This window comes from Canis lupus, chromosome 3 (assembly GCF_048164855.1).
Source record: "Canis lupus baileyi chromosome 3, mCanLup2.hap1, whole genome shotgun sequence".
Lineage (NCBI taxonomy): Eukaryota > Metazoa > Chordata > Mammalia > Carnivora > Canidae > Canis > Canis lupus.
This window is the reverse complement of record NC_132840.1, coordinates 6,890,215-6,915,683: the sequence shown is the minus strand read 5'-3', so window position 1 is coordinate 6,915,683 and position 25,469 is coordinate 6,890,215. Positions and strand designations below refer to the sequence as shown.

The following is a 25,469-nucleotide window of genomic DNA, read 5'->3' as shown; positions in this document are numbered from 1 at the left end:
TATTTTGGAACAAGTTAAAAGATACCAAAACAAAATGTAGCAGTTCTTAGAGTGTGGTTCCTAGACCCCTGAAGGTCCCTGAGACATGTACCAGGGTCCACAAAATCAAAACTATTTTTTAATTACTTTCATAATAATATTAAAATATGGGCAGCCCAGGTAGCTCAGTGGTTTAGCGCTGCCTTCAGCCCAGGGCATGATCCTGGAGACCCAGAATCGAGTCCCACATTGGGCTCCCTGCTTGGAGTCTGCTTCTCCCTCTGCCTGTGTCTCTGCCTCTCTCTGTGTGTGTGTCTCTCATGAATAAATAAATAAAATCTTAAAAAAATATTAAAATACTAGTTAGCTTTTTCACTGTTGCACTTACAGTACAAAAGCAAAACTACCGGGGCCTTAGGATGACTCAACACTCATAGAATGCTCTTTACCATCATATACTTGCAGTGTTTTAAAATAACCAGTTTCACTTAAGAATGTCCCTTAAAAAGTAGTAAAAATTATTTTTATTCATGTGACTAAATGAGAAATATGCATGAAGTACTGCTGCATAATGAAGTATGGTGGATGCCCTGAAGGAAAACATTAATGTGATTTTTTTAATAAAGATTTATTTATTTTACAGAGAGTGTGTGTATGTAGCAGGGAGGGGCAAAGGGATGGGGGGGAGAGAGAGAGAGCGAGAAAGAGAAAATCTCAAGCAGACTCCATTGAGCACGGAACCAACGGCTCTATCTCACCACCGTTGAGATCATGACCTGAGCCTAAATGAGGAATTGGACACTTAACCAACTGAGCCATGCAGGTGCCCCACTGTGATTTTTGAGATGCCAGCTTAACTAGCTACTTTTTCTCTGGAATACCATTTTTATTTTTATTTTATTTTATTTTAAGAATTCTAATTTACGGGATCCCTGGGTGGCGCAGTGGTTTGGCGCCTGCCTTTGGCCCAGGGCGCGATCCTGGAGACCCGGGATCGAATCCCACGTCGGGCTCCCGGTGCATCGAGCCTGCTTCTCCCTCTGCCTGTGTCTCTGCCTCTCTCTCTCTCTGTGACTATCATAAATAAATAAAAATTAAAAAAAAAAGAATTCTAATTTACATTTTTTCAGCAGTTTTCAAACTTTTTGAAAAAAGGAAGATTTGAAATAAATCTTCAGGAAAAAAGGAAGATTTGAAAACAAAGATAGAACTAAAAAATAAAATAAAATAAAAAGTCCTTTCAAAAGTGAAGATCAGAGGTACCTGTGTGACTCTAGGGGTGCCTGGGGCAGTTTGGTAGTGTCTTAAACACAGCCGTCTAAACACAGCTTACCAGATGATCTAGCAATCATGCACCTTGATACTTGCCCAAATGAGTTGAAAGTTTATGTCCACACAGAAACTTCTATATACTTTTTAAAGATTTTATTTATTTATTCATGAGAGACACATAGAAGCAGAGATACAGGCAGAGGGAGGAGAAGCAGGCTCCATGCAGGGAGCCCCATGCAGGACTTGATCCTGGGAATCCCAGATCACGCCCTGAGCTGAAGGCAGACACTCAACCACTGAGCCACCCAGGCATCCCAGAAACCTCTAGGTTTATAGCACCTATACCTGTACATAAAGGCTTGTATGTATAAACCTGAATGTTTATAGCAATTTATAACTGCCAAAACTTAGAAGCAACCAAGATGTTCTTCAATAAGCAAATGGATAAATAAACTATGGTACCTCCACGCAGTGTAATATTATTCAGCAATAAAAAGAAATGAGCTATCAATTGAGCTGTGGAAAGACAGAGAAAATTTAAATACATATTGCTAAGTGAAAGAAGCCAGTCTGAAAAGCTTACATGTTGTATGATTCCAACTATATGAGATTGTGAAAAAGGCAACACTAAACAGCTCACTGATGTACAGAATGGTGACTATTTAATAATACTGCATTGCATATTTGAAAGTTGCTAAGTAGGTCTTATATGTTCTCATCACAAGAAAATAAATTTCTTTGTAACTATGTAAGGTGACAAATGCTAACTAGATTTATTGTATGTATACACAACAAAATGTATACAAATATCAAATCATTATCTTGTATATCTGAAACTGACATATAATGTATATCATTTATATCTCAATTAAAAGACTTTTTAAAAAGGTTAGTGGTTGAGGGTGCCTTGGTGGCTCAGTCAGTCGGTTAAAGATCTAGCTCTTGATTTTGGCTTAGGCCATGATCCCAGGGTCCTGGGATGGAGCCTTACAGCCCTGTGTCAGGCTCTGTGCTCAGTGGGGAGCTTGCTGGTGGGGGGATTCTCTCCCTCCCTTTCCCTTTGCCCTCCCCCACACTTCCACGCACATGCCCTCTCTCTCTCAAATCTTTTTTTTTTTTCAAATCTTTTTTTAAAATGGCTAGTAGTTGCCAGAGATTACATATTAAATGATTACTTATGACATTCTGAAACTATATGACATTCTGAAAAAAGTACTAGTAAAAAGATGAGTAGTTGCCAGAGGTTAAGTGGAAAGGGAGGGATGAACCAATGGAACATAGGGGATATTTAGGGCAGTAGAACTATTCTGTTTGATACTCTAATGGTATACACATGACATTACATATTTGTCAAAACACGATCATACAACACAAAGGATGAATCTTAATGTAAACAACAGACTTCAGTTAATAATAATATATTGATATTAGTTCACCAATCACAACAAACGTACCACAAATGCAAGATAATAATAGCAGGAGAAATTGTGGGGAGATGTGGGGGAGATATGAGAGGGGAAGAGGGAGCTTTTACAAAACTCTCTGTACCCTCTGCTCAGCTTTTCTATAAACCTAAAAATGCTTTAAAAAAATAAATTCAAGGGATCCCTGGGTGGCTCAGTGGTTTAACACCTGCCTTCGGCCCAGAGTGTGATCCTAGAATCCTGGGATCGATTCCCACGTCAGGCTCCCTGAATGGAGCCTGCTTCTCCCTCTGCCTATGTCTCTGCCTTTCTCCCTCTGTGTCTCTCATGAATAAATAAATAAAATCTTAAAAAATAAATTCTATTAATAAAAAAGGAACAAAGTACCCATACATGATAAAATATAGATGAACTTTAAAATACCATGCTAAGGTACTCGCTTTGGCAGCACATATACTAAAATATCATGCTAAGTGAAAGGAGCCAGGTTAAAAAAGCCATATATTGTATGATTCTATTTATATGGAATATCCAGAGCAGGCAAATCCATAGAGACAGAAACAGGTTAGTGGTTGCCAGGGGCTCGGGTGAAAGCTGGAAATGAGAAGGGACTGCCTAATGTGTATAGAGTTTCCTTTAGGGCTGATGAAAAAAAATGTTCTGAAACTAGACAATAGTAATGGTTGTACAATGAACTAAGTGGCACTAGATTATATACTTTAAATTTTATAGTATGTGAGTTATATCTCAAAAAAATTTTTTTCCTGACTTTGAGGGCAGCATATTGGTAGTCCTGTAGTATGCAATGATCTGGTACCTTAAGAATCTATTACCATGAGACAAAAGCTAAGGTCAATTATTCTATCAGTGCCCTGCAGCATTTCTCATGTCTTTCACTGCAGTCTTTTTCGAAGAGCAGACATTTTAATATTTTAAAGAGAACTAGGATTTTCACTCAAATGATAAACTGCCACAGTGATTTTTTAAAAAAGATTTTACTTATTTATTCATGAGACACAGAGAGAGAGTCAGAGACATAGGCAGAGGGATAAGCAGGCTCCCCACGGAGCCCAACACAAGACTTGATCCCAGGACCCTGGGATCACAACCTGAGCCAAAGGCAGAGGCTCAACCACTGGGCCACCCAGGTGCCCCAACAGTCTTTTATGATTCATATGAAGTGCAAGGTCATTTTTTTTTAAGATTTTATTTATTTATTCATGAGAGACACAGGAAGAGAGGCAGAGACACAGGCAGAGGAGGAGACACAGGCTCCATGCAAGGAGTGGGATGTGGGGATCACCCTGAATCACACCCTGAGCCAAAGGCAGATGCTTAACTGCTGAGCCACCCAGGCGTCCTGAAGTGCAAGGTCTTAAGAGTTATGCAGTTTCAATGTTTATAAAAAGGTGAAGACAAATAGGTCAGAGATCAAATCAAACATTGCATGTCACAGATGTCAAGAACAATAGAATAAACTTCCAATTTTAATACATGAGCTACATAACCCCAATGGGTCAAAACATATCTTATCCATGAAAACAACACATCAAGTAAATAATCTCTCTATAGAAAATCATTTATAACTCCCTTGGAAACTGAATTCATAATCTTTAATAAAGCTTGTTATAATGATGATGAAACACTTTCAAATAAAGAAAACTTTAGGGCATCCCTGGGTGGCTCAGTGGTTTAGCGCCTGCCTTTGGCCCAGGGTGTGATCCTGGAGTCCCAGGATTGAGTCCCACATCGGGCTCCCTGCATAGAGCCTGCTTCTCCCTCTGCCTGTGTCTCTGCCTCTCTCTCTCTGTGTCTCTCATGAATAAATAAATAAAATCTTAAAAAAAAAATAAAGAAAACTTTAAAAAGGCCTCAGGAATCAACCTAAAAGATTTTCCACTAGCCAAAGTTGGCACAAGTTCAGTAGCAATTATAATAACTACAATGGATTGGAACACACCAAAAATACTTAAATCCGTGAATTTATAATGATACTCAGAAAACAAAGCAACTCTCTCATTGGTCACCTTTAGGGGATGCTAAGAGAACAACTCATTTTTCCAAAAACTGATAAATAAGCTGAAAAAAAAAAATCAAAGTATCTATCCTGTTTTTCCTTTACAAACTGTACCTCAAGGGATCCCTGGGTGGCGCAGCGGTTTAGCGCCTGCCTTTGGCCCAGGGCGCGATCCTGGAGACCCGGGATCGAATCCCACATCGGGCTCCCGGTGCATGGAGCCTGCTTCTCCCTCTGCCTGTGAATCTGCCTCTCTCTCTCTCTGTGACTATCATAAATAAATAAAAATTAAAAAAAAAAAAAAAAAAAAAAAAAAACTGTACCTCAAGATAACCAAATAGTTGATAGGAAATGTCTTTTTTATATAAGTTTTACAACTAATAAAAATGAAAGACAGAATTAGAAAATTATCATATCATTTTTGCAATCCCTAATGAATTAATGGACTTTACACAGTTGTATTCAGTAGCTGATAATATCACAAAAAGAATACCAGATAATTATATACTTCATGACAGAAGTATATACCCTCACCTATGAAGTAGTCTTGCAAAAAACAAACCAACCCAAATCTAATCAAGCTTCAGCTAACTAGTAATTCATAAGAACAGGGGAAAATGTTAAACATCTTAGGAATGTCAGGAGCAAAATCCAAATTGTAAGAAACTATTCAAGACAAATGGCCTAGTTTCTTTAAGGACAATAGAAAATGCAAGGAAAAAAAGAAGGGGGAACCTATAGATCAAATAATATTTAAGACAAATATCGGGCAACCCCAGGTGGCTCAGCGGTTTTAGCACCTGCCTTCTGCCCAGGGCGTGATCCTGGAGTCTCAGGATGGAGTCCCACCTCGGGCTCCCTGCATGGAGCCTGCTCCTCCCTCTGTCTGTGTCTCTGCCTCTCTCTCTCTGTGTCTCTCATGAATAAATAAAATCTTAAAAAAAAGACAAATATCAACTGTATAATGTCATATGAAATAAGCCAGAGAAAGACAAGTACCTTATGATTTCACTCATATGTGGAATTTAACAAAACAAATGAGCAAAGGAGAAAGGAAAAAGACAAAGAGAGACAAGCCAAGAAACAGACTCTTAACTGTTGAGAACAAACTGATGGTTACCAGAGGGGTGAAATAGGTGATGCTGATTAAGGAGTGCCATTGTTGGGACGCCTGGGTGGCTCAGCGGTTGAGCATCTTCCTTCAGCTCAGAGTGTCGTCCCAGGTCTGGGGATGGAGTCCCACATTGGGCTTCCCTTGGGGAGCCTGCTTCTCCCTCTACCTATGTCTCTGCCTCTCTCTCTGTGTCTCTCATGAATAAATAATTAAAATATTTTTTTAAAGGAGTGCCATTGTCAGGATGAACACTGGGTGATGCATGATATTGTTGAATCACTATATTGTACGCCTGAAATGAATATAACACTGTATATTGACTATATTGGAATTAAACATTTTTTAAATTTTTTAAAGATTTTTTATTTATTCATTTGACACAGAGAGAGAAAGAGCACAAGCAGGGGGAGCGGCAGGCAGAGGGAGAGGGAGAAGCAGGCTCCCTGCTCAGCAGGGGATTCAACATGGGACTCAATCCCAGGACCCTGATCATGACCTGAGCTGAAGGCAGAAACACAACTGACTGAGCCACCCAGGTGGCCCTTTAAAGGTTTTATTTAACAGATAGAGTGAGAGCAGAAGGAGGGGAAGAGCCAGAGAGAAGCAGACTCCCTGCTGAGCAGAGAGCTCAACATGGGGCTTGATCCCAGGACCCTAGGATCATGACCTGAGCTGAAGACAGACACTTAACCAACTGAGCCACTGAGGCTCCCCTGGAATTTTTTTAAAAAGACAAATATCGGGATCCCTGGGTGGCGCAGCAGTTTAGTGCCTGCCTTTGGCCCAAGGCGCGATCCTGGAGACTCGGGATCGAATCCCACGTCGGGCTCCCGGTGCCTGGAGCCTGCTTCTCCCTCTGCCTGTGTCTCTGCCTCTCTCTCTCTGTGCGACTATCATAAAAAAAAAAGAATAAGGTCATTCTCTTTAAAAAAAAAAAATAAAATAAAATAAAATAAAATAAAATAAAATAAAATAAAATAAAGACAAATATCAGGATCCCTGGGTGGCGCAGCGGTTTGGCGCCTGCCTTTGGCCCAGGGCGTGATCCTGGAGACCCGGGATCGAATCCCACATCGGGCTCCCGGTGCATGGAGCCTGCTTCTCCCTCTGCCTGTGTCTCTGCCTCTCTCTCTCTCTCTGTGTGACTATCATAAATAAATAAAAAAAAAATTTAAAAAAATTAAAAATAAATAAATAAATAAATAAATAAATAAAAAACTTGTTCTTGATCCCACATCATATCCCTCAACTAATTATTCCACTTCTGTGTTCCCTTGTATAGCCAAAAATTTTTTTTAAAGATTTTATTTATTTATTCATGAGAGACACAAAAAGAAAGAGGCAGAGACATAGGCAGAGGGAGAAGCAGACTCCATGCAGGAAGCCCAATGTGGGTCTCAACCCTGGGGAACCCCAGGATCACACCCTGAGCTGATGGCAGATGCTCAACCACTGAGCCAGGGCTGCCCTATAGCCAAATTTCTAAGGAACGGTTCTTACCTTCACTATCCCTTTTCCCTCACATATTTCCTTTTCATCCCAACTCAGTCTGGCTTCCCTCCTCCCCATTCTCTTGAAACTCCCCTAGTTTAAGTGATCAATGAGTTCCATGTTGCCAAACCTAACAGATATTTCCTGCTTGCTTAGCCTGTCAGTAGCATTTAGCACAGCTGATCATTATTTCCTTGATTACTACCCTTTCTTAAATTCCAAGACATCATGTTCTTCTTTCTCTATTCAACCTCTAAACATTGAAATACCCCATGATGAGTCTTAAACCTTCTTCTATTCTCCATACACATTCTCTAGTTAGGTGAGTTCACCCATTCCCAGCACTTTAAATATTATTTGCTTTGTCTCCCAAAATTTACATCTCTAACCTTGACCTCTCTCCGAAATCCAGATTTGTATATCCAATTGCCTACTAAAAATCTCATATTTAAATGTCTAGTAGGTATTTTAAACTTAATATGTTCAAAACAGCATTCTTGATTCCCTCTCCCCAAGCCATATTTCCCATAGTCTTTGCTCTTTCTCTCTCTATATATATGTATATATATATATATAGCACCATTGTCCACCCAGCAATAACTTAAACCAAGGCTAAGTGTTATTTTTGAATCTTCCCTTTCCTCATCTCTCATATTCAATTATTTTTGTAAGTCCTGTCCTGTTTACCCACAAAATACACCTTGACTGTCCACTGTCATCCTCCTAGTCCAAGCCACTCATTCTCTCTTATCTGGACTACTGAATAGGCTTTTAATGGGTGAGAGTCATATTTTAAAAATAAGTATTAGATCAGGACACATCCGTGCTTAAGATGCTTTCATGAAAACTGACAAGCTGATTCTAAAATTCTAAATGAGAATAAAGGGCTAAGAATAGCCTAGACAACTTTGATGGACAAAGAGGAAAGCAAACTGAAGGAGGGCATCGACTCTACCAGTTATCAAAACCTACTGTTAAGCCATGGTAGTTACAAAAGTGTGATATTGGTGTAGGAATAGGCAAAACAAAATAGGGAAACAGAACAGAAAGCCTAGAAACAGATCCACATTTACAAAGGTACTTGGAATATAGCAAAGATACTATATATAGGTTCCAAGGAAACTGGCTATCAGTATAAAAAATAAAATTATACCAAATCCCATCTTGTATAAAAAAATTTTCAAGTCAATTAGACCTAAGGTGAAGAGCAAAGCTGCAGAACTTTTAGAAAAAAAATTTTATTCATCAGTGTAGGGAAAAACTCCATAAATAAGACAAGAAAATCACAAATCATAAGGAAAAATAAGCTTAAATACCTTAAAATGAAAATTTTCTGCATGGCAAAGGATAATTTAAACATTTATGGGAATTTTTTAGTACAGAGAAATATAACAAAAAAACCCAAACATGCAAAACAGTCTATAACTGCACCAATATTGTGAACATTAAAAAGAAAGTAACACTTATGTAGCCAGAAAATTCCAACAATACAGAAAAGTACAGAATAAAAGTAAAAGCCTTTCTCCCCCAGAGTTGACTGTTGTGATTTTTTACATAATTTTAGAATGTGGATATCAGCACATTAATTGAAAATATCTGGTTTACTGATAAAAAGTAAATTGCCAAATAATAGATATGTTCTTATACCTTAAAAAAATACCTATGTGTATATGTTTGTATAAGTAATGGGAAAGGTATGGAAAGAGAGGGAAGAATATTTCATTTTTTAAAGATTTTATTTATTTATTCATGAGAGGGATCCCTGGGTGGCGCAGCGGTTTGGCGCCTGCCTTTGGCCCAGGGCGCGATCCTGGAGACCCGGGATCGAATCCCACATCGGGCTCCCGGTGCATGGAGCCTGCTTCTCCCTCTGCCTATGTCTCTGCCTCTCTCTCTCTATCTCTGTGTGACTATCATAAATAAATAAAAATTAAAAAAAAAAGTTTTATTTATTCATGAGAGAGAGAGAGAGAGAGAGAGATAGAGAGAGAGGCAGAGGGAGAAGCAGGCTGCATGCAGGGAGCCAACTGCGGGACTTAATCCGGGACTCCAGGATCAAGCCCTGAGCCAAAGGCAGGTGCTCAACTGCTGAGCCCCGCCCCCCCCCCCCGGGGTGTCCTGGAAGAATATTATTTTAGACACTTTAGCATTGTTTGAATTGTCAGAATGAACAGTTAATTTTGTTATTCAAACCGCTGTAACAAAACAAGGAAACAAAAGCAAGCAAAAAAAAAAAAAATCTGCCATGTATCATTATAGCTGGAGAATGGAAGGAGTACATGCCCCCCCCCAACTGAATAAAATTGAATCAATATTTTTATAAGGGCAAGAAAAGTACAAAAGTGTGTCAAACCAATAAAGCTTTTCTTAGTTAACTTGTAAAATAGGAGAGCTCAAAGTAGTGTAGAAAAGAAAAAATAAACCTGAAATATTTGCATCAGTCTACACATACACATACCAAATCATTACCTTTGTTGGGGGTGGAGGCATTTCCAGAGGAAGGAAAGATTAATAACCTCTTTGTCATTCATGTAATGCTTGTTTCTAGCATGCCCTAGTTTTTATAAAATTTTTAAGATTTTATTTATTTATTCATGAGAGACACAGAGAGAGAGAACGAGAGAGGGAGAGGCAGAGACACAGGCAGAGGGAGAAGCAGGCCCCATGCAGGGAGCCCGACGTGGGACTCGATTCAGGGTCTCCAGGATCACGCCCTGGGCCGAAGGCGGCGCTAAACCTCTGAGCCACCCGGGCTGCCCAAGTTTTTATAAATTTTAAATAATAATTTTTAAACAGCAAAATCATCTCATCCCACAAATAAATGGTACTAGAGAAAGCATGAGAGGTAATTTTTTGTTATGGCTATTTGAGTATAGGCTCTGGACTCGAGAGTCCTGGGTTAATACACCCTGGCTGTGTCCCTTTGGACAGGACCCTAAACCTAATCTTAACCCATTTGTAAAATAAGCACAGTAACAGCATCTACTTTACAGGCTTGTTTCGGGGATTAAGCATCGCGGGGGGCGTCGGGGAGCATTTTACACGGGGCCTGAATGCTAGAGTAAATTCATTAAGGGTGAAAGCTGAATTAGGAATGCCGATAACTTTTCCAACATTTCTACTCCTCAGAAATTCAGAAAACAAGCTGTGTGAATCAGACCCCAGGTCCCAGGTGGGCTCAGCGGTTACTCAGCCGGTTCTCTCTAGCGCCCTGAGAGATCAGCTCTTTCGCTATTGCTTTTTACAATTTAGGCGCCTTTCTCAGCGTCTCTTAAAAGGAGGCCGCGCATCCAGATGGGTTTAAAGAAAATAAAATTTAAAAACCCACGTCCTTGAGGCGGAGGCTAGACGAAGCGAGGGGTTGATGAGGGAACATCCTTTCTCACTTTACCCTAAAGAGGAAAAGCCCTCCTGGGTCCGAAATCTCAGAAAACGCCGAACGAACGCCCTTGGCCTTGGCGCCTTCCTCAGAGCGCCGCGCCCTGGGAGGCGCTGCTCGGCTCGTCCCTTCTCCCGACAACGCCCCCGGGGCTTCCGTTTCCTTCCACCAGCTCAGGCTCCGTCCAGTTCTGTGCTTCCGGCCACCGCGTCCCGTTAGTCTAGTTTCTCCTTCTCCCCTTCGGACTCCGTGGGTCTCCTTCAGTTCCTCGCCCTCCTCCCCGGATCTCCGGTTACTTCACCGTCCTTTGCCTCCACCTCGGGGTAACTTCTGCCTCAGTAACTCCTCCTCCGCCTCAGGGACCGCGCCGCCGCCGCCACTCCCCCGCGGCCCCCTGAGGTTTCCTCGCCTCCACCTGTTTTCTGCCCTCAGCCTCAGACCCCACGCTCCCGGCCCAGGGCCTCCCCGCCCGGCCCTACCGGGCTGCTCCAGAGTCAACGCCCCCAGGCGGCGGACGCCTTCCTCGTCCAGATCCCACTGCTCCGCCATCCGCGGCCGCCCCTCACCTGTCTCGGTCCGCGAGACCGGCTGGCCCCCGCCAGGCCCCGCCCCCGCCGCAGGCCCCGCCCCCCGCGCGTGCCGTCGAGGCCCGGGGCCGTTATTGCGGTGACCGCGCGCCTGCCCGCCTCCGGAGTCCCGACGATGGTATGGATCCGGCCCTGGCGGGGGCGCCAAAAACACCAAAGCGGCGATTGGGGAGGCGGTGTGGCCGAGGATGAGGGCTATGGGGTTAGGGACCTGGCTCTGGGACATGGGGTAGGAAATGGCCCCAGTTTTGAAGGGTTTGCGGGGAGAGGGGGCCTGGCTCGGAGGAGCTGGAAGAATGAGCCTGCTTTGAAGGATGAAGGGTTCCAGTCCTGAAGCTTGGGGGGACTTCGGGTCTGAGAGGTGGAGGTGTGCCCCTTGACGAGGTCAAGCTCTTCATATCTCAGCGTTTGGAGAGGTTGAGTCTGAGACCAGGCAGTGGCCAGCGGGTGAATGGGGCGGGGAAGGTGTCCAGAGCTGAAGGACTGGGGTAGGAGGTGGGGGGCAGCTCTCTGAGGCATGATAGGGAGGGAGTTCCCCAGATATGAACCCTTGGGGAACTTGACTCTGAGGAGTTGATGATGAGATCGTTCTAGCTCTAGAAATTGACATGGAAGGGGAGAAGAGGTTCAGTGCGGAAAAGAGAGATGCTCTTTGGAATGGGCTGGAGATGATTATGCTAGGGCTACCCCATTTCCTGTAGTCAGTCTGTCAAGAAGCCTTTTGTCCTTCAAGTACTAAGCTTGCCTCTGACCGAGGGCTCTCCCCAGACTGGGATGGTTCTACGCTAACTGTTGTGCAGTCTTTGGAAAGAAAACTCTAGAAAGAACAGCCACATCCTTAACCCTTACCCTGACTCCAGTAGGCATCTCTTAAGAGCCCACCTGTAGATAGGACATGTATGTGTAAGAAGGAGGCAAAATCTTGAGCCAGGACACTCTTGTCAAAGCCTATCCTTACTAAGAAAAGAGGACTGAGAACAAAACTGTGGCTCACCTTCAAGGAGGAGGTTTTCTCTGGCAGCCAAAATCCGCACAGTAGGAGCACTTAAAATGAGCTGTCAACCAGCTGGTCACCTTTAAGGAGAACAGAAAGCAAAATCAAGAGTCCTTGCATATTTGCTTTCTGGTGGAGGTGGGGCTCTTATTTACCATTAGCTTATCGTGCTCAGCTGTAGCCCTGTTTAAAAGGACCAAGATTCAAAAGCCTAAATTAATTAGTTCATTAGATTGGCTATTTTCCCCCCTCTGCTTCTGCAAATCATGACACCATTTAAAAATCTGTAGTCTTTCTCATGGCCCCTTTAATTCTTCTAGCCTGAAATGTGGCATATATAATTGTTCTTCTTTACATCTGAATACTTAGACCAGGTTATGGTAAGAGAAAAGAATTCCACCCACTTCTTTGTTATGTGCATTTATTTTGCTTCCTCAGCTGTCAAAATAGAAGATGCAGGTTTTGTTGAAGTGGGCCTTTTCTCTCTAAGCAGTCATCTCTTACTTAACACCCCGCCTCTGCCACCAACATTTTAACACAAATTTTAAAACTTTTGGAAAGGTGGAAAGAACTATATACCCACTGCCTGGGTTTTACAGTGAACATCTTGCTGTATTTGTTTTATTACATATGTCCATCTGTCTATCCCTTTATCAATCCATACCGGGTTTTTGATGCGTTTCAAAATGTTATAAATATCAGCACACTGGACTCCAATTGCTTCAGAAGCATAATTTTTACTTAGCATTCAAAATTGTTTTATGGTTCTTTTTAAGGTAAAATTTTATATACTATTTACTAGCTCTTAAATTTTGTTTACAAGAGTAGTGCTCCTTGAGTGTTTATTTTAAATTCTGATACAGATGCTTTGTGTGTTTGATGGTTTGTATGTTTATATGTTCTACTTTTCTATAGTGTTGATAAGCTCGGCCATCTTGAAGCAAAATAATTCACTTATGAATAGATAATCTTCATACAAGCTGAGGAAGGTTAATGATCTTTGCTGCCTTTGTATATATAAAAAGGAAACCACAGCATTCAGCTATCCTGCTATGGCCTCAATAATGTAATGTCTCTGTAGGTATGATCCCAAGACAGCTCTGCATATGCTCAGTGGGGTGGGAACACCTCTTAATAACTCTGTCTTTTTTAAGATTTTATTTATTTGTTTGAGAGAGAGAGAGGGAAAGACAGCAGGGGGAGGGGCAGAGGGGGAGGGAGAGGAAAAAGGAAAGAATCCCAAGCAGACTCCATACTGAGTGCAGAGCCCAACACAGGGCCTCATAACTCTCTGCTTTAAACGGCTTTATAAAGAAATAATTCCCATAGTACAATTTACCATTTAAAGTTTACAGTTCAGGGGATCCCTGGGTGGCTCAGTGGTTCAGCGCCTACCTTTGGCCCAGGGCGTGATCCTGGAGTCCCGGCATCGAGTCCTGCATTGGGTTCCCAGCGTGGAGCCTGCTTCTGCCTCTGCCTCTCTCTCTGCCTCTGTCTCTCTCTCTATGTTTATCATGAATAGATAGATAAAATCTTTAAAAAAAAATAAAAATAAAAATAAAAAAATAAAAATAAAGTTTACAGTTCAGTGGCTTTTAGTATATTTACAGAGTTGTGCAACTAGTACCACAATTTTACAACATTTTCATTATCTGAAAAATTCCATATCTGTTACTAGTCACTACCCATTTCCCCCACAACCTCTCTAGGCCTAAGCCACTACTAATCTACTCTCTATAAATTTGTCTATTCTGCACATTATACATAGATGGAATCATGTAATATGTGGTCTTTTGTGTCTGGCTTCTTTCACTGAGCATAATGTTTCAAGGTTTCATCTGAGTTGTAGCATGTATCAGTACTTCCTCTTTATTGACAAATAATATTCCATTGTATGGATACACTACATTTTGTTCATTCATTAGTTGATCAACATTGGGTTGTTTCTAATGTTTGGCTATTATGAATAATACTTCTATGAACATTTGTCTGCAAGTTTTTGTGTGGACATAGGTTTTCATTTCTCTTGAGTTTATACTTAGACATAGAATTGCCGGGCCATATAGTAACTACATATTTAACATTTTGAGGAACTACTGAACTGTTTCCCAGAGTAGCTGCACCATTTAACACTCTCACCAGCAGTGTAAGAGAGTTCCAATTTCTCCAATCCTTGTCAGCTCTTGTTGTTATCACTGTGATTCAGGTGATCCTACTGGGTGTGAAGTGACACCTCACTGCAAGTTTTGATGGGCAATTCCCTAATAGCAAATGATGTTAAGTATCTTTTCATGTCCTAATGACCATTTGTGTATCTTTAGATAAATGTCTTTTTAGATTTTTTGCTCTCTTTTAAAACTGGTGGTCCATCTTTTTATTATTGAGTTTTAAGAGTTATTTATGTAGTCTAAATACAAGTTCTTTACCAGATATGTGATTTGCAAATATTTTGTTCCATTATATGGGTTGTCTTTTTACTCTCTTGATGGTGTCCTTTGAAGCACAAAAGTTTTTAACTTTGGTGAAGTTATATTTGTTTCACTTGTACCTTTGGTATCTCATCTAAGAAGGCATTACCTAATCCAAAATCATGAGGATTTTGTGTTTTCTTCTAAGAGTTTTTATATTTTTAGCTCTTATTTTTAGGTTTGGTCCATTTGGTGTTAATTTTTGTGTATGGTGTGAGGTAGGGGTCTAACTTCCTTTTTTTTTTTATGTGGATATCCAGTTGTCCCAGCACCATTTTTTGGAAAGCCTATTCTTTACTCATTGAATTGCCTTGGCTCCCTTATCAAAATCAATTAACCATAAATGTAAAGGTTTATTATTCCTGGACTCTCAGTGCTTTGCCACTTATCCATTTGTTTTCCTTATACCAATAGCACACTGTCCCTATCCCTATAGCTTTTTAGTAAGTTTTGAAATTGGGAAGTGTGAATCATCAAATTTTATTCTCCTTGAGGTGCCTGGATGGCTCAGTTAAGTGTCTATCTTTTGATTCGGCTCAGGTCACGATCTCATGGGTTGTGGAATTGAACCCCATCTTGGGCTCCATGCTCAGTGGGGAGTTGGCTTGAGATTCTTCCCCTCTGTCCCTCCCCCCTTACTTTCCCTCTCAAATAAATAAATACATCTTTAAAAAACTTTTGTTCTCCTTTTTCAAGATTTAAAAAAAAACTATTTGGGGTCTTTTGTATTTCCATATGAATTTTAACATCAGGTTGTAAATTTTTGCAAAAAAAGGCAACTGGAATTTTCATAGGGACTGTGTTTAATCTGTAGTAAATTTAGAGAATATTGCAATCTTAAGTATTAAGTCTAATTGGTAGACATGAAATGTTTTTCCATTTACTTAAGTCTTTTAAAATTTCTTTCAACTATGTTTTGAATTTTTCAGAATACAAGTATTACTCTTCTTTTGTTACATTTATTCCTAAATATTTTATTCTTTTTCATACTATTGGAATAGAATTGTTTTCTTAATCTCATTTTTGGATTGTTCATTGCTAGTGAACAATAACCCAATTGAGGAGTGGCTCAGTTAGTTAAGCATCTGACTCTTGATTTTAGCTCAGTTCATGATCTCAGTGTTGTGAGATCAGGCCCCTCAACAGGCTCTGTGCTGGGGGTGGAGCTCGCTTAAGATTCTCTCTCTCCCTCTGCCTCCTGCCCAGTCTCACACACGTGTGCTCTCTCTCCCTCTCAAATAAATACATAAATAAATAATATTTAAAAATAAAAATACAATTGATATATATTGATCTATACTTTTCACCCTTGTTGAACCTATTTCTAATAATTTCCTAGTGAATTCTTTGGGGTTTTCTGTATGCAAGATCACATCATTTGCAAATAGAGATAGTTTTACTTCTTCCTTTCCAATATGGATGCTTTTTTTTTTTTTAATATGGATGCTTTTTATTTCTTTTTCTTGCATAGCTCTGTTTTCATTCTTTTAGGAGGAGCCTGGCATGCCTCATGAATCAGCGGAGGATTTGTTTCATTTCAACGTTGGCGGCTGGCATTTCTCAGTTCCCAGAAACAAACTTGCTCAGTTTCCAGATTCCCTGCTATGGAAAGAGGCTTCAGCCTTGTCCTCTTTGGAAAGCCAGAGGCTCTTCATCGACAGAGATGGTTCTACATTTAGGCATGTGCACTATTACCTCTACACTTCCAAACTCTCCTTCTCTAGTTGTGCAGAACTGAACTTACTCTATGAGCAAGCACTGGGTTTGCAGCTGATGCCTTTGCTGCAGGTAAGATACTCTTGTGTTCCAGGAGTGATAAGTAACATAGACTTTATATCAATCACTAAATGTTATATCCTTTCATATATTGGTTGCTGAGATGACCCTCTTAATGGGGAAGTGTGATGAATGAGGTAAAGTAATAAATAAACTGGAAATGCATGTTCTGAATAAAGTATTCTATCCTGACTCTGCCTTACCTCTATACCAGAAGCCACCACAGACCCAGGATGAGACTTAACCAACTGCTGAGTTGGTTCCTTGACTCTTGGAAATCCTATTTTAAGATTCTTCTTGAATCTTAATTTTTCTCTAAACTATAGTTTATTCTTATCTTAAGTAGTTTATTCTTAGTTTTTGGACAATGATTTTTTTTAACCTGGAAAAGCTAAGTATTATGACTGGAAAGGACCATTGGCCATGCTCCATATTAATCCCACTGTCTGGACAAAGTATTGTTTACTGGATCCATCTCCACAAGGACTGACCCAACAAATCACAGTTCAGCTCAGTGCACTCCCAACTGTGCCTCCCCAACACTTCCTAGCAGAAAATTGAAGTAGATTGTCCCTATCAAGGTCATATAGGAATGAGAACATTTCACACTGCATGGTTTTGTAGATACTCCTTAACTAAATAATTTTTTTCTTAAAAGTTATTATATATTTGGAAACCAAACCCCCCAAAAAAACCTCTTAACATATTCCAGTATAAGTTGTAGTATTCTTTTCTTTTTATTTTTTAAGGCTACCCACCTGAAGTAAAAATTTTTTCAACTGCCCCTGGAATGGAGTGCTAGAATTGATTGCAAGTGGCTTCAGAATTACTTATATTGCCTGGCATGTCAAGATGGTTTATGACTCTATGCCAGAGCACCATTCTGTGGGGAAAAGGAAGAAGTCACTTCTTATTGAAGAAAATCAAAAAGATCTGGCAATTTTTTTGAAGAATAATTTTAAAGAACACAAGTCTGTTATACAGTTTATAAAGCCCTTTAACTTCTTCACTATTCTCTATTTTTTTTTAAATTTATTTATTCATGATAGTCACACACAGAGAGAGAGAGAGAGAGGCAGAGACACAGGCAGAGGGAGAAACAGGCTCCATGCACCGGGAGCCCGAGGTGGGATTCATCCCGGGTCTCCAGGATCACGCCCTGGGCCAAAGGCAGGCGCCAAACCACTGTGCCACCCAGGGATCCCTATTCTCACTTTTCAAATTGAAACAAAATCTGTCTGGGAAGCAACTTCAGAATGGGAGATAGCAACTCAGAGGCCAATGAGTTGGCCTAATTCCAAAGTTCCAAGTTGTGTGAGCGGTAGAAGTATTTGAAGAATCATGTGAATCTGACTCTCCAAAAGATGTAGTAAAACAAGTGCTTATGTTTTGGAAATAGTGTTTTCAAAGAAATAAACATTTAGGTTGGCCTAATTGAAGTGATGTTTATTCTTTGAAGCAGAGTGTAAATACAGCTGGAGAATCAATAGCCATCTCAAGCAAATTAACAGCCTCACACATTTCCATCACTTTCCTCACTGCTTAGGCCTGTCCAAAAATTAGGTTCTTGCATAAATGTACAAACGTTTTCTTGGAGAAAATGGAGTGTTCCAATTATTAGTATAAAGACTTTTCTCAGGCAGCCCAACTTAATGCATTCATCTAGTATTTATTGAAAGCATTTTGGGGGATCCCTGGGTGGCTCAGCGGTTTAGCACCTGCCTTTGGCCCAGGGCATGATCCTGGGGTCCTGGGATCAAGTTCCACATTGGGCTCCCTGCATGGAGCCTGCTTCTCCCTCTGCCTGTGTCTCTGCCTCTCTCTCTCCGTGTCTCATGAATAAACAAATAAAATCTTAAAAAAAAAAAAGAAAAGAAAACATTTTGGGTACCAGATATTATTCCTGTGGACTTTAAGGAAAACATGGGATGAACCAAAAAAAAAAAAAAAAAAAGAAAAAAGTGAACCACAAGTAATTTTACATTTTCTAGTAGCCATATTTTGAAAACATTAAAAAGTGATAATATTTATTTAACTCAATATATTTAAAAAGCTATCATTTCCACTCAATCAGTATTTAAAAACTGATATATTTTACATTTTTTTGTACTAGGTCTTTAAAATCTGATGCGTGTTTTATGCTTATAACACATCTCAGGTTCAGGTGATTACATTTCAAATACTCAGTAGCCACATGTGGCTAAAGGCTACCATATTGGACAGCACATATCTAAACTGTTCTAAAATGCTGGTGCTCCTCACTGTAATATCCCTCAGATTTAGCACCTAGCAATAAAAATGGGACTTTGCCTCCTGCTAACTAAAGTTATTGTGCACTCAACAGATTGCATATCCTATTCAGGAGTTTCTGTAACACAGTAGATTTTTTTGGAAAGCCACATAGAAGAGCCAACAAGCAGAATGAGATGGGTAGCTTCTGGAGGACATAAACCTGGGCTCACATCGCTGCTGTACTCATCACCCCTCTTCATCCCCCCACATTTCCACTCTTTCTCTCAGCCTTCTCACCTGCTTACCCCACCTCCTTTCAGCCTGTAGCTTTGGCGTCCAAAGGGCACACTTAATACCTATTATTGTCTTGATTCCAAGTGTAATATTTATTGTGTTTTGAGCACCAATCAAGGACCAAGCACTGGAGATATAGGAAGAACCATATAGCCATACAATGCCAATGCTATGAAGAATAGAGCAGTGCTTCATGTGTAGTAATGAAGGAGGAGGGCATTTCTGTATTCTAGGGCTTCTTGAGGTTTCACAATATGTTTAAATGATTTTCTTTTTGTGTGTATAATTTTTATTCTGTCAGTCACTGTCCTTGTAGTACTGTAGCTGAAAGAACAGAACATTTATACCTAACTTGATTGCTTTTAAATATACAGATTTGGGGCACGTGGGTGGCTCAGTTGGTTAAGCATTTACCTTTAGCTCAGATCATAATCCCAGAATTAAGCCCCTACTCAGGGGGGAGCCTGCTTCTCCCTCTCACTCTGGCTCCTCCTCATGCATGGGCACTCTCTCTCTCTCTCTCTCTCCCTATCTCAAATAAATAAAATATTTTATTTTATTTTATTATTTTTTAATAAATTCCTTTTTTTAAAGATTTTATTTATTTATTCATGAGAGACACACACATAGAGAGAGAGAGAGGTAGAGACACAGGCAGAGGGAGAATCAGGCTCCATGCAGGGAGCCCAACAAGGGACTCGATCCCAGGTCTCCAGGACCACGCCCTGGGCAGAAGGCAGGCACTAAACCGCTGAGCCACCTAGGGATCCCCTAAATAAAATATTTTTAAAAAATAAAAATTAAATTAAATGTACAGAGGTGTAGTATGTAGAAAGGAGATAGCAAATGATGAGACTAGGAAAACTACTCCTTTAAAAAGAGTGGTCAGGGCAGGCCTCATTGACAAGGCAACATGTGAGCAGAAACCTGCATGAGAAAGACAAGTCATACAGATGTCTGAGGAAAGAGCTTCCAGGCATAAGGAACAGCAAATAGAAATGCTCTGAGATTAGAGTGACTTGGAGGAGGCAGACTCAGGGGCTACTATCTGGTACAACGAAAGGTAGGAAGATAACATAGGTAGATGTGAGGTCAGAGGAAGCCAGGGGCCAGATCTTGCAGTCTTATAGGCCACATTAAACACATAGCATCTATTCTAAATGTTATAGGTAGCTTTGGGAGATGCTTAAAGAAGGAAGTAAAATGATAAAATTTAAGTTTTAAAAAGATTACTGGACCTTGGGGTAAGCAATGGTTTCTCAGGTCTAACCCCAAAAGCACAAGCAACCAAAGAAAAGAATAGATAAATTGAACTTCATTCACCCACTTTAAAAACTTTTGTGCTTCAAAGGGCACCATCAAAAAAGTGTAAAAGACAACCCACAGAATGAAACAAAATATTTGCAAATCTATCTGATAAGGAAACTGTATCTGAATATATAAAGACTCTTACAACTAAACAGTAAAAAGATAATCAGATTTTAAAATGTGTAAAATATTTGAGTAGACATTTCTCCAAAGAACAAAAGGGCAATAAGCACATGAAAGGATGTTTAATATCATTCGTCATCAGGGAAATGCAAATGAAAACCTCAATGAGATACCTACCACTTCACACCCACTGGGATGGCCATCATCAAAAACACAGGTGTTGGCAAGGATGTGGAGAAATTGGAACCCTCATATACTGCTGATGGAAATGTAAATTTGACAGCTACTTTGGAAAACACTCTGGCAGTTCCTCAAAAAGCTGGACAGAGTTACCATGTGACCCAATTAATTCCACTTCTAGGTGTATACCCAAGATAAATTAAAACTTATATCCTCACAAATATTTGTAAATAAATGTTCAAAGCAGCATTATTCATAGTAGCCAAAAAGTACAAACAATCCTTTTGTTCATCAGCTGATGAATAAACAAAATATATATCCATACAATGGAATATTATTTGCCAATAAAAAGGAATAAAGTACTGATACATGTAACAAATATTAACTTCAAAACATTATGCTAAGCAGCCAGACACAAAGGACCATATATTGTATGATTCAGTTTATATAAACATGCATAACAGGCAAAGTTATAGAGATAGAAAGTAGATTAGTTGTTGCCTAAAGCTGAGGTACAGGGTGGGAAGGATAGGGTGAGCAGGCTTGGCAATAACTGTTAATGGGTACAGAGTTACTTTTCAGTATGTTGAAATAGCTTGTGATGATGGTTGCACAACTCTGTGAACTATTAAAAACCCCTGAACTGTACAATTTAAATTGGAGATTTTACCATTCATAGTATATATAATGTGAGTGCGTTTCACATTAAATATATTTCAGTAAAACTATTAAAAAAATCATTGACTTCTGTCTTAGTAGTAGACCGGGAGTCATCAAACTATAGCCCATGGACAAAACCCAACCCACCACCTTTTTTGTATAACCTGTTTTTACCTTTTGGTAAATGGTTTTTACCTTTTTAGATGGTTGAACAAAAAACAAAAGAAAAATATTTTATGGTGCATGAAAGTTATATGAAGTTCAAATTTCAGTGCCCACTAAGTTTTATTGGAACAGTCATGCTCATTTATTTATATATTGTTTATAGCTTCTCTTGAGCTATAATACAAAGTTGAACAGTTACAAGAGGGACCATATTCTCAAAGCCTAAAATATTTACTATCTGCCCTTTTTTACAGAAAAAAAATTGCCAGGGCACCTGGGCAGCTCAGTCAGTTAAGCATCTGATTCCTGATCTTAGCTCAAGTTTTGATCTCAGGATCATGAGTTCAAGCCCCACATTGGGCTCCATGCTGGGTATGGAACCTACAAAAAAAAGTATCAACCCCTGGCCTACACTCTAGTGGGGCAGAGAAAGAGGCTCCTATAGCAACCAGATAAAATATAGTGGTAGTTTGGCCTAAGGTGGTCACAGTGGCATTAGAAGTGTTCAAATTCTGGATATGTCTTGATAATATAACTGACAAGGTTTGCTAATGAATTATTGGTATGAATTGTTGGTAGGGTAAGAGAGAATGGATAAACCCCTTTGTATCCTGAGCAATAAGGTGAATGCACCATTCATCCATTCCTAAGGATGTGCAAGTTTAGGGGGAGAAATCAGGAGTTAAGATTTGAATGTGTTAAGTTTGAGAAGTAAGAAAAGGGTATTTATTAAATACCCAAGTGGAGGGGTGCCTGGGTGGCTCAGGTGGTTAAGCATCTGCCTTCAGCTCAGGTCATGATCCCAGGGTCCTGGAATCAAGCCCCGAATCAGCTCCCTGCTCAGAGGGGAGTCTGCTTCTCCCTCTCCCTCTGCCCATCCCCCCACCCCCTTGTTCATGCTTGCTCTGTCACTCTCTCAAATAAAGAAATAAAATCTTAAAAAAAAAAAATACCCAAGTGGCAATGGTGAGAAGGCAGCAGGATGTACAAGGTCTGGAATTCATGGGAGCAATCTGATCTAAAGGTATAAATTTGGGAGCATCAAAGCTGATATGTAAATCCATGAGCCTGGATGTTCACAGAGAAAATACAAAGCAGTCATTCCAGTCTGTACATTAACATTATAGAGTATCCTAGAGCTTTTATGTAATTTGGGAAGTCCCCTTTGCCTAAATGTAAACTGCTTCAAGCTTCTCACAAGCTATCAGCCTGATTGAGAGTCAGCTGCTACTGCAATAAGAAATTTTGGGATCCCTGGGTGGTGCAGCGGTTTGGCGCCTGCCTTTGGCCCAGGGCGCGATCCTGGAGACCCGGGATCGAATCCCACGTCGGGCTCCCAGTGCATGAAGCCTTCTTCTCCCTCTGCCTGTGTCTCTGCTTTTCTCTCTCTCTCTCTCTCTCTCTCTGTGTGTGTGTGTGTGACTATAATAAATAAATTAAAAAAAAATAAAAAAAGAAAAAAAGAAATTTCTCCTCAGGGTCACTGGACAAGGGTTTGAGATTTTTGACAAACTGTAGATTCCCTTTTACCTGCGCCCTTGAAGTCCATTGAGGACTTAGAATGACAGTGCATCCTAATTGTGTTTCCTTTCCCACTGCCTTCTGGGGACTTCTAAGTTTAGAAACTTAAATCATTTTATGAGCATTCTGCTCATTCAACCCAAATATTCCCGCATTCCTTGTGCTCAAGGGAACCAGGTAGTTTTTATGTTGATTACACAAATGATGCTTTTAAGAAAACAGACTAGTGACAGGTCTCAAATTTCCTATTACTCATGATATGAAGATACATTACCGTTGTGATCTTGGAAAGGAAGTTTACATAAACAATATTCATCCCAACAGTGGAAATGGGTAAGTGGACAACCCTTGACATGGTGTCTGCTGCCCTGGTTTCTACCCCAATACATACACATACCCAATAAAAAAAATAATAAAAAAATAAAAAAATAAAATGTTAGTAAATTGAACACCAATAAAAAAAAAATAAAAAAAATAAAAAAAAATACACATACCTACATGTGTGCATGGGCATGCACGCACACACACACACACACACACGTGTAAAATTCAGCCATGTCCCTAAGTGTCCCAAATGCTGTCTCTCCACACTTTTTTTTTTAAAGATTTTATTTATTCATGACAGACACACAGAGAGGGAGAGAGGCAGAGGGAGAAGCAGGCTCCACGCAGGGAGCCCGACGTGGGATTCAATCCCGGGTCTCCAGGATCCGGCCCTGGGCTGAAGGCGGTGCTTAAACCGCTGAGCCACCCAGGCTGCCCTCTCCACACTTTTTAACTTGCTGTTTCTTCTTCCTAGAATGTTCCCCTTTTAAGATTTACCCTAAATGTGGTCCAAGGGAAGCCAGCCTGACATTTCCAGGCAGAGTTTTTATTTCTCTGCTCTCAGAGTTAATTCCTGTCACCTATCAATGCTATTCTGTTTGGATCAGGTATTTATATATCTTTCTCCTCCACGAGCCTGTATTTCTAGCATCTCGTAGTTCCCAGCCTGTAACAGGTATTTATTTATTTATTTAAAGTTTAATGTGTGTTTTTTTAATTTAAAGATCTTATTTATGTATTTATTTATGAGAGACACACAGAGAGAGGCAGAGACACAGGCAGAGGGAGAAGCAGGCTCCATGCAGGGAGCCTGATGTGGGACTCGATCCCAGAACCCACCCAGGGATCACACCCTGAGCCATAGGCAGATGTTCAACCACTTAGCCACCCAGGTGTCCCTGTAACAGGTATTTAATAAACATCCACTGAATGAACATTGAGTGATGTACCCAAGATGACCTATGAAGGTTGAATCTACTTCTGCAGGGTCAGAGAATTGGAGCTGGCAGTGGAGGGGCAGGTTTGAGATGCTGATAGTTGTGTCTTATTTGCTTCTTTGGCTGATGGCAGCTGTTTTACACATCCTTTTGTTTTACTAGCTTGCTTCCCTTGAGCTTCAGATTGATGCTGGCCTTCCTCGTTTTTACAAGGCAGCTGGAGATTTTCAGGCTCCTCTCAGCTCCTTCTAACAGCCTACATCAGAGCATAAGGCATCTCTGAGTCCTGGTTCTGCTTTGGAAAACCTCTGTTAAGTCCCAAAACTCTTCCAGTAGTGCTTTTTTCAGCCATCTTTTGGCAACCATACCTACACATGTGCACATTTGCGCCCATGCCATTAATTTTACATTGTTTCTCCCTGACATATTTTTTCATTACTATCTAGGCCAAAAGTAACATTAATTATCCTTGTGCTAGTAACTAGCCATCTGAATTTGGGTCTTTATTTCCCTAAAGAAATCCTCCCTCTAAAAACTTTCTGAGTCATAGTCTGTAAATAGTAAAAGTCATAGAAGTAATACTCAGGCAGATAGAAGTGGAATTGAAGTCCATAGAAGACTAGCCACATACTCTGTGGCAACTTCAGTCAACAAAGTCAAAGGACAACTGGAAGCTAGGCTCTCTGAAATTCTCCTCATTAATTCAATACTTCATTCATTCTATGAAAATGTATTAAAGGGTACCTGGGTGGCTCAGATTGTTAAGCATCTGCCTTCAGCTCAAGTTGTGATCTCAGGGTCCTGAGATTGAGCCCTACATTGGGCTCCTGGCTCAGTGGGGAGTCTGCTGCTCTTTCTCCCTCTGTCTCTCACCCTGCTCGTGTACTCTCTCTGAAATAATAAATAAATAAATAAATAAATAAATAAATAAATAAATAAATAAATAAAATCTTTTAAAAATGTATTGAGATCCCACAGGTACTGTTGTGGGTGCTGGAAATACAGCAGAGATCAAAACAGGCAAGATCCTCATGGTTTTGGAGGGTATATCTACTAGGGGAGACTAGCAGATGGTAAATAAGTAAGTAGGTGTTATTGAGAACAATAAAGCAAGTGAGGGGGTTAGGGAATGTGTTCTTTGGATTCATATAGCATCTAATTGGCTTCCCATGAGTAGAAGGCCTTGTGTTTCTAGAAGTCAAAGCAAGGATTGACAGAGTTTA

General features: G+C 40.3%; 2 protein-coding genes and 1 long non-coding RNA gene across 21 annotated transcripts in view; 1 reads left to right on the top strand and 2 right to left on the bottom strand.

Annotated features, from left to right (window-relative positions):
* Nucleotides 1-11,274, bottom strand: part of LRRC36 (leucine rich repeat containing 36) — a 55,870-nt gene extending 44,596 nt beyond the window's left edge. For all 7 annotated transcript variants that reach the window (XM_072815123.1, XM_072815120.1, XM_072815124.1 and 4 more), the window contains exon 1: nucleotides 11,156-11,274. In XM_072815123.1, coding sequence (XP_072671224.1) covers nucleotides 11,156-11,225 — 70 coding nt within the window. In that variant the 5' untranslated portion in view covers nucleotides 11,226-11,274. The remainder of the gene's footprint in view (nucleotides 1-11,155) is intronic.
* LOC140627007 (uncharacterized) lies at nucleotides 4,484-5,675 on the bottom strand. The gene is made up of 2 exons (XR_012025980.1): nucleotides 5,016-5,675; nucleotides 4,484-4,806 (listed from the first exon to the last, which is right to left on the bottom strand). It is a non-coding gene; the product is annotated as an uncharacterized lncRNA (long non-coding RNA).
* KCTD19 (potassium channel tetramerization domain containing 19) overlaps nucleotides 11,021-25,469 on the top strand; it is a 32,217-nt gene continuing 17,768 nt past the window's right edge. For 6 of the 13 annotated variants that reach the window (XM_072815085.1, XM_072815026.1, XM_072815029.1 and 3 more), the window contains exons 1-2: nucleotides 11,364-11,492; nucleotides 16,217-16,513. In XM_072815085.1, the coding sequence (XP_072671186.1) occupies nucleotides 11,379-11,492; nucleotides 16,217-16,513 (411 nt within the window). In that variant the 5' untranslated portion in view covers nucleotides 11,364-11,378. Of the gene's footprint in view, nucleotides 11,493-13,172; nucleotides 13,339-16,196; nucleotides 16,514-25,469 lie in introns of those variants that run through there. The other 7 variants (XM_072815055.1, XM_072815037.1, XM_072815065.1 and 4 more) reach the window with 7 other exon arrangements.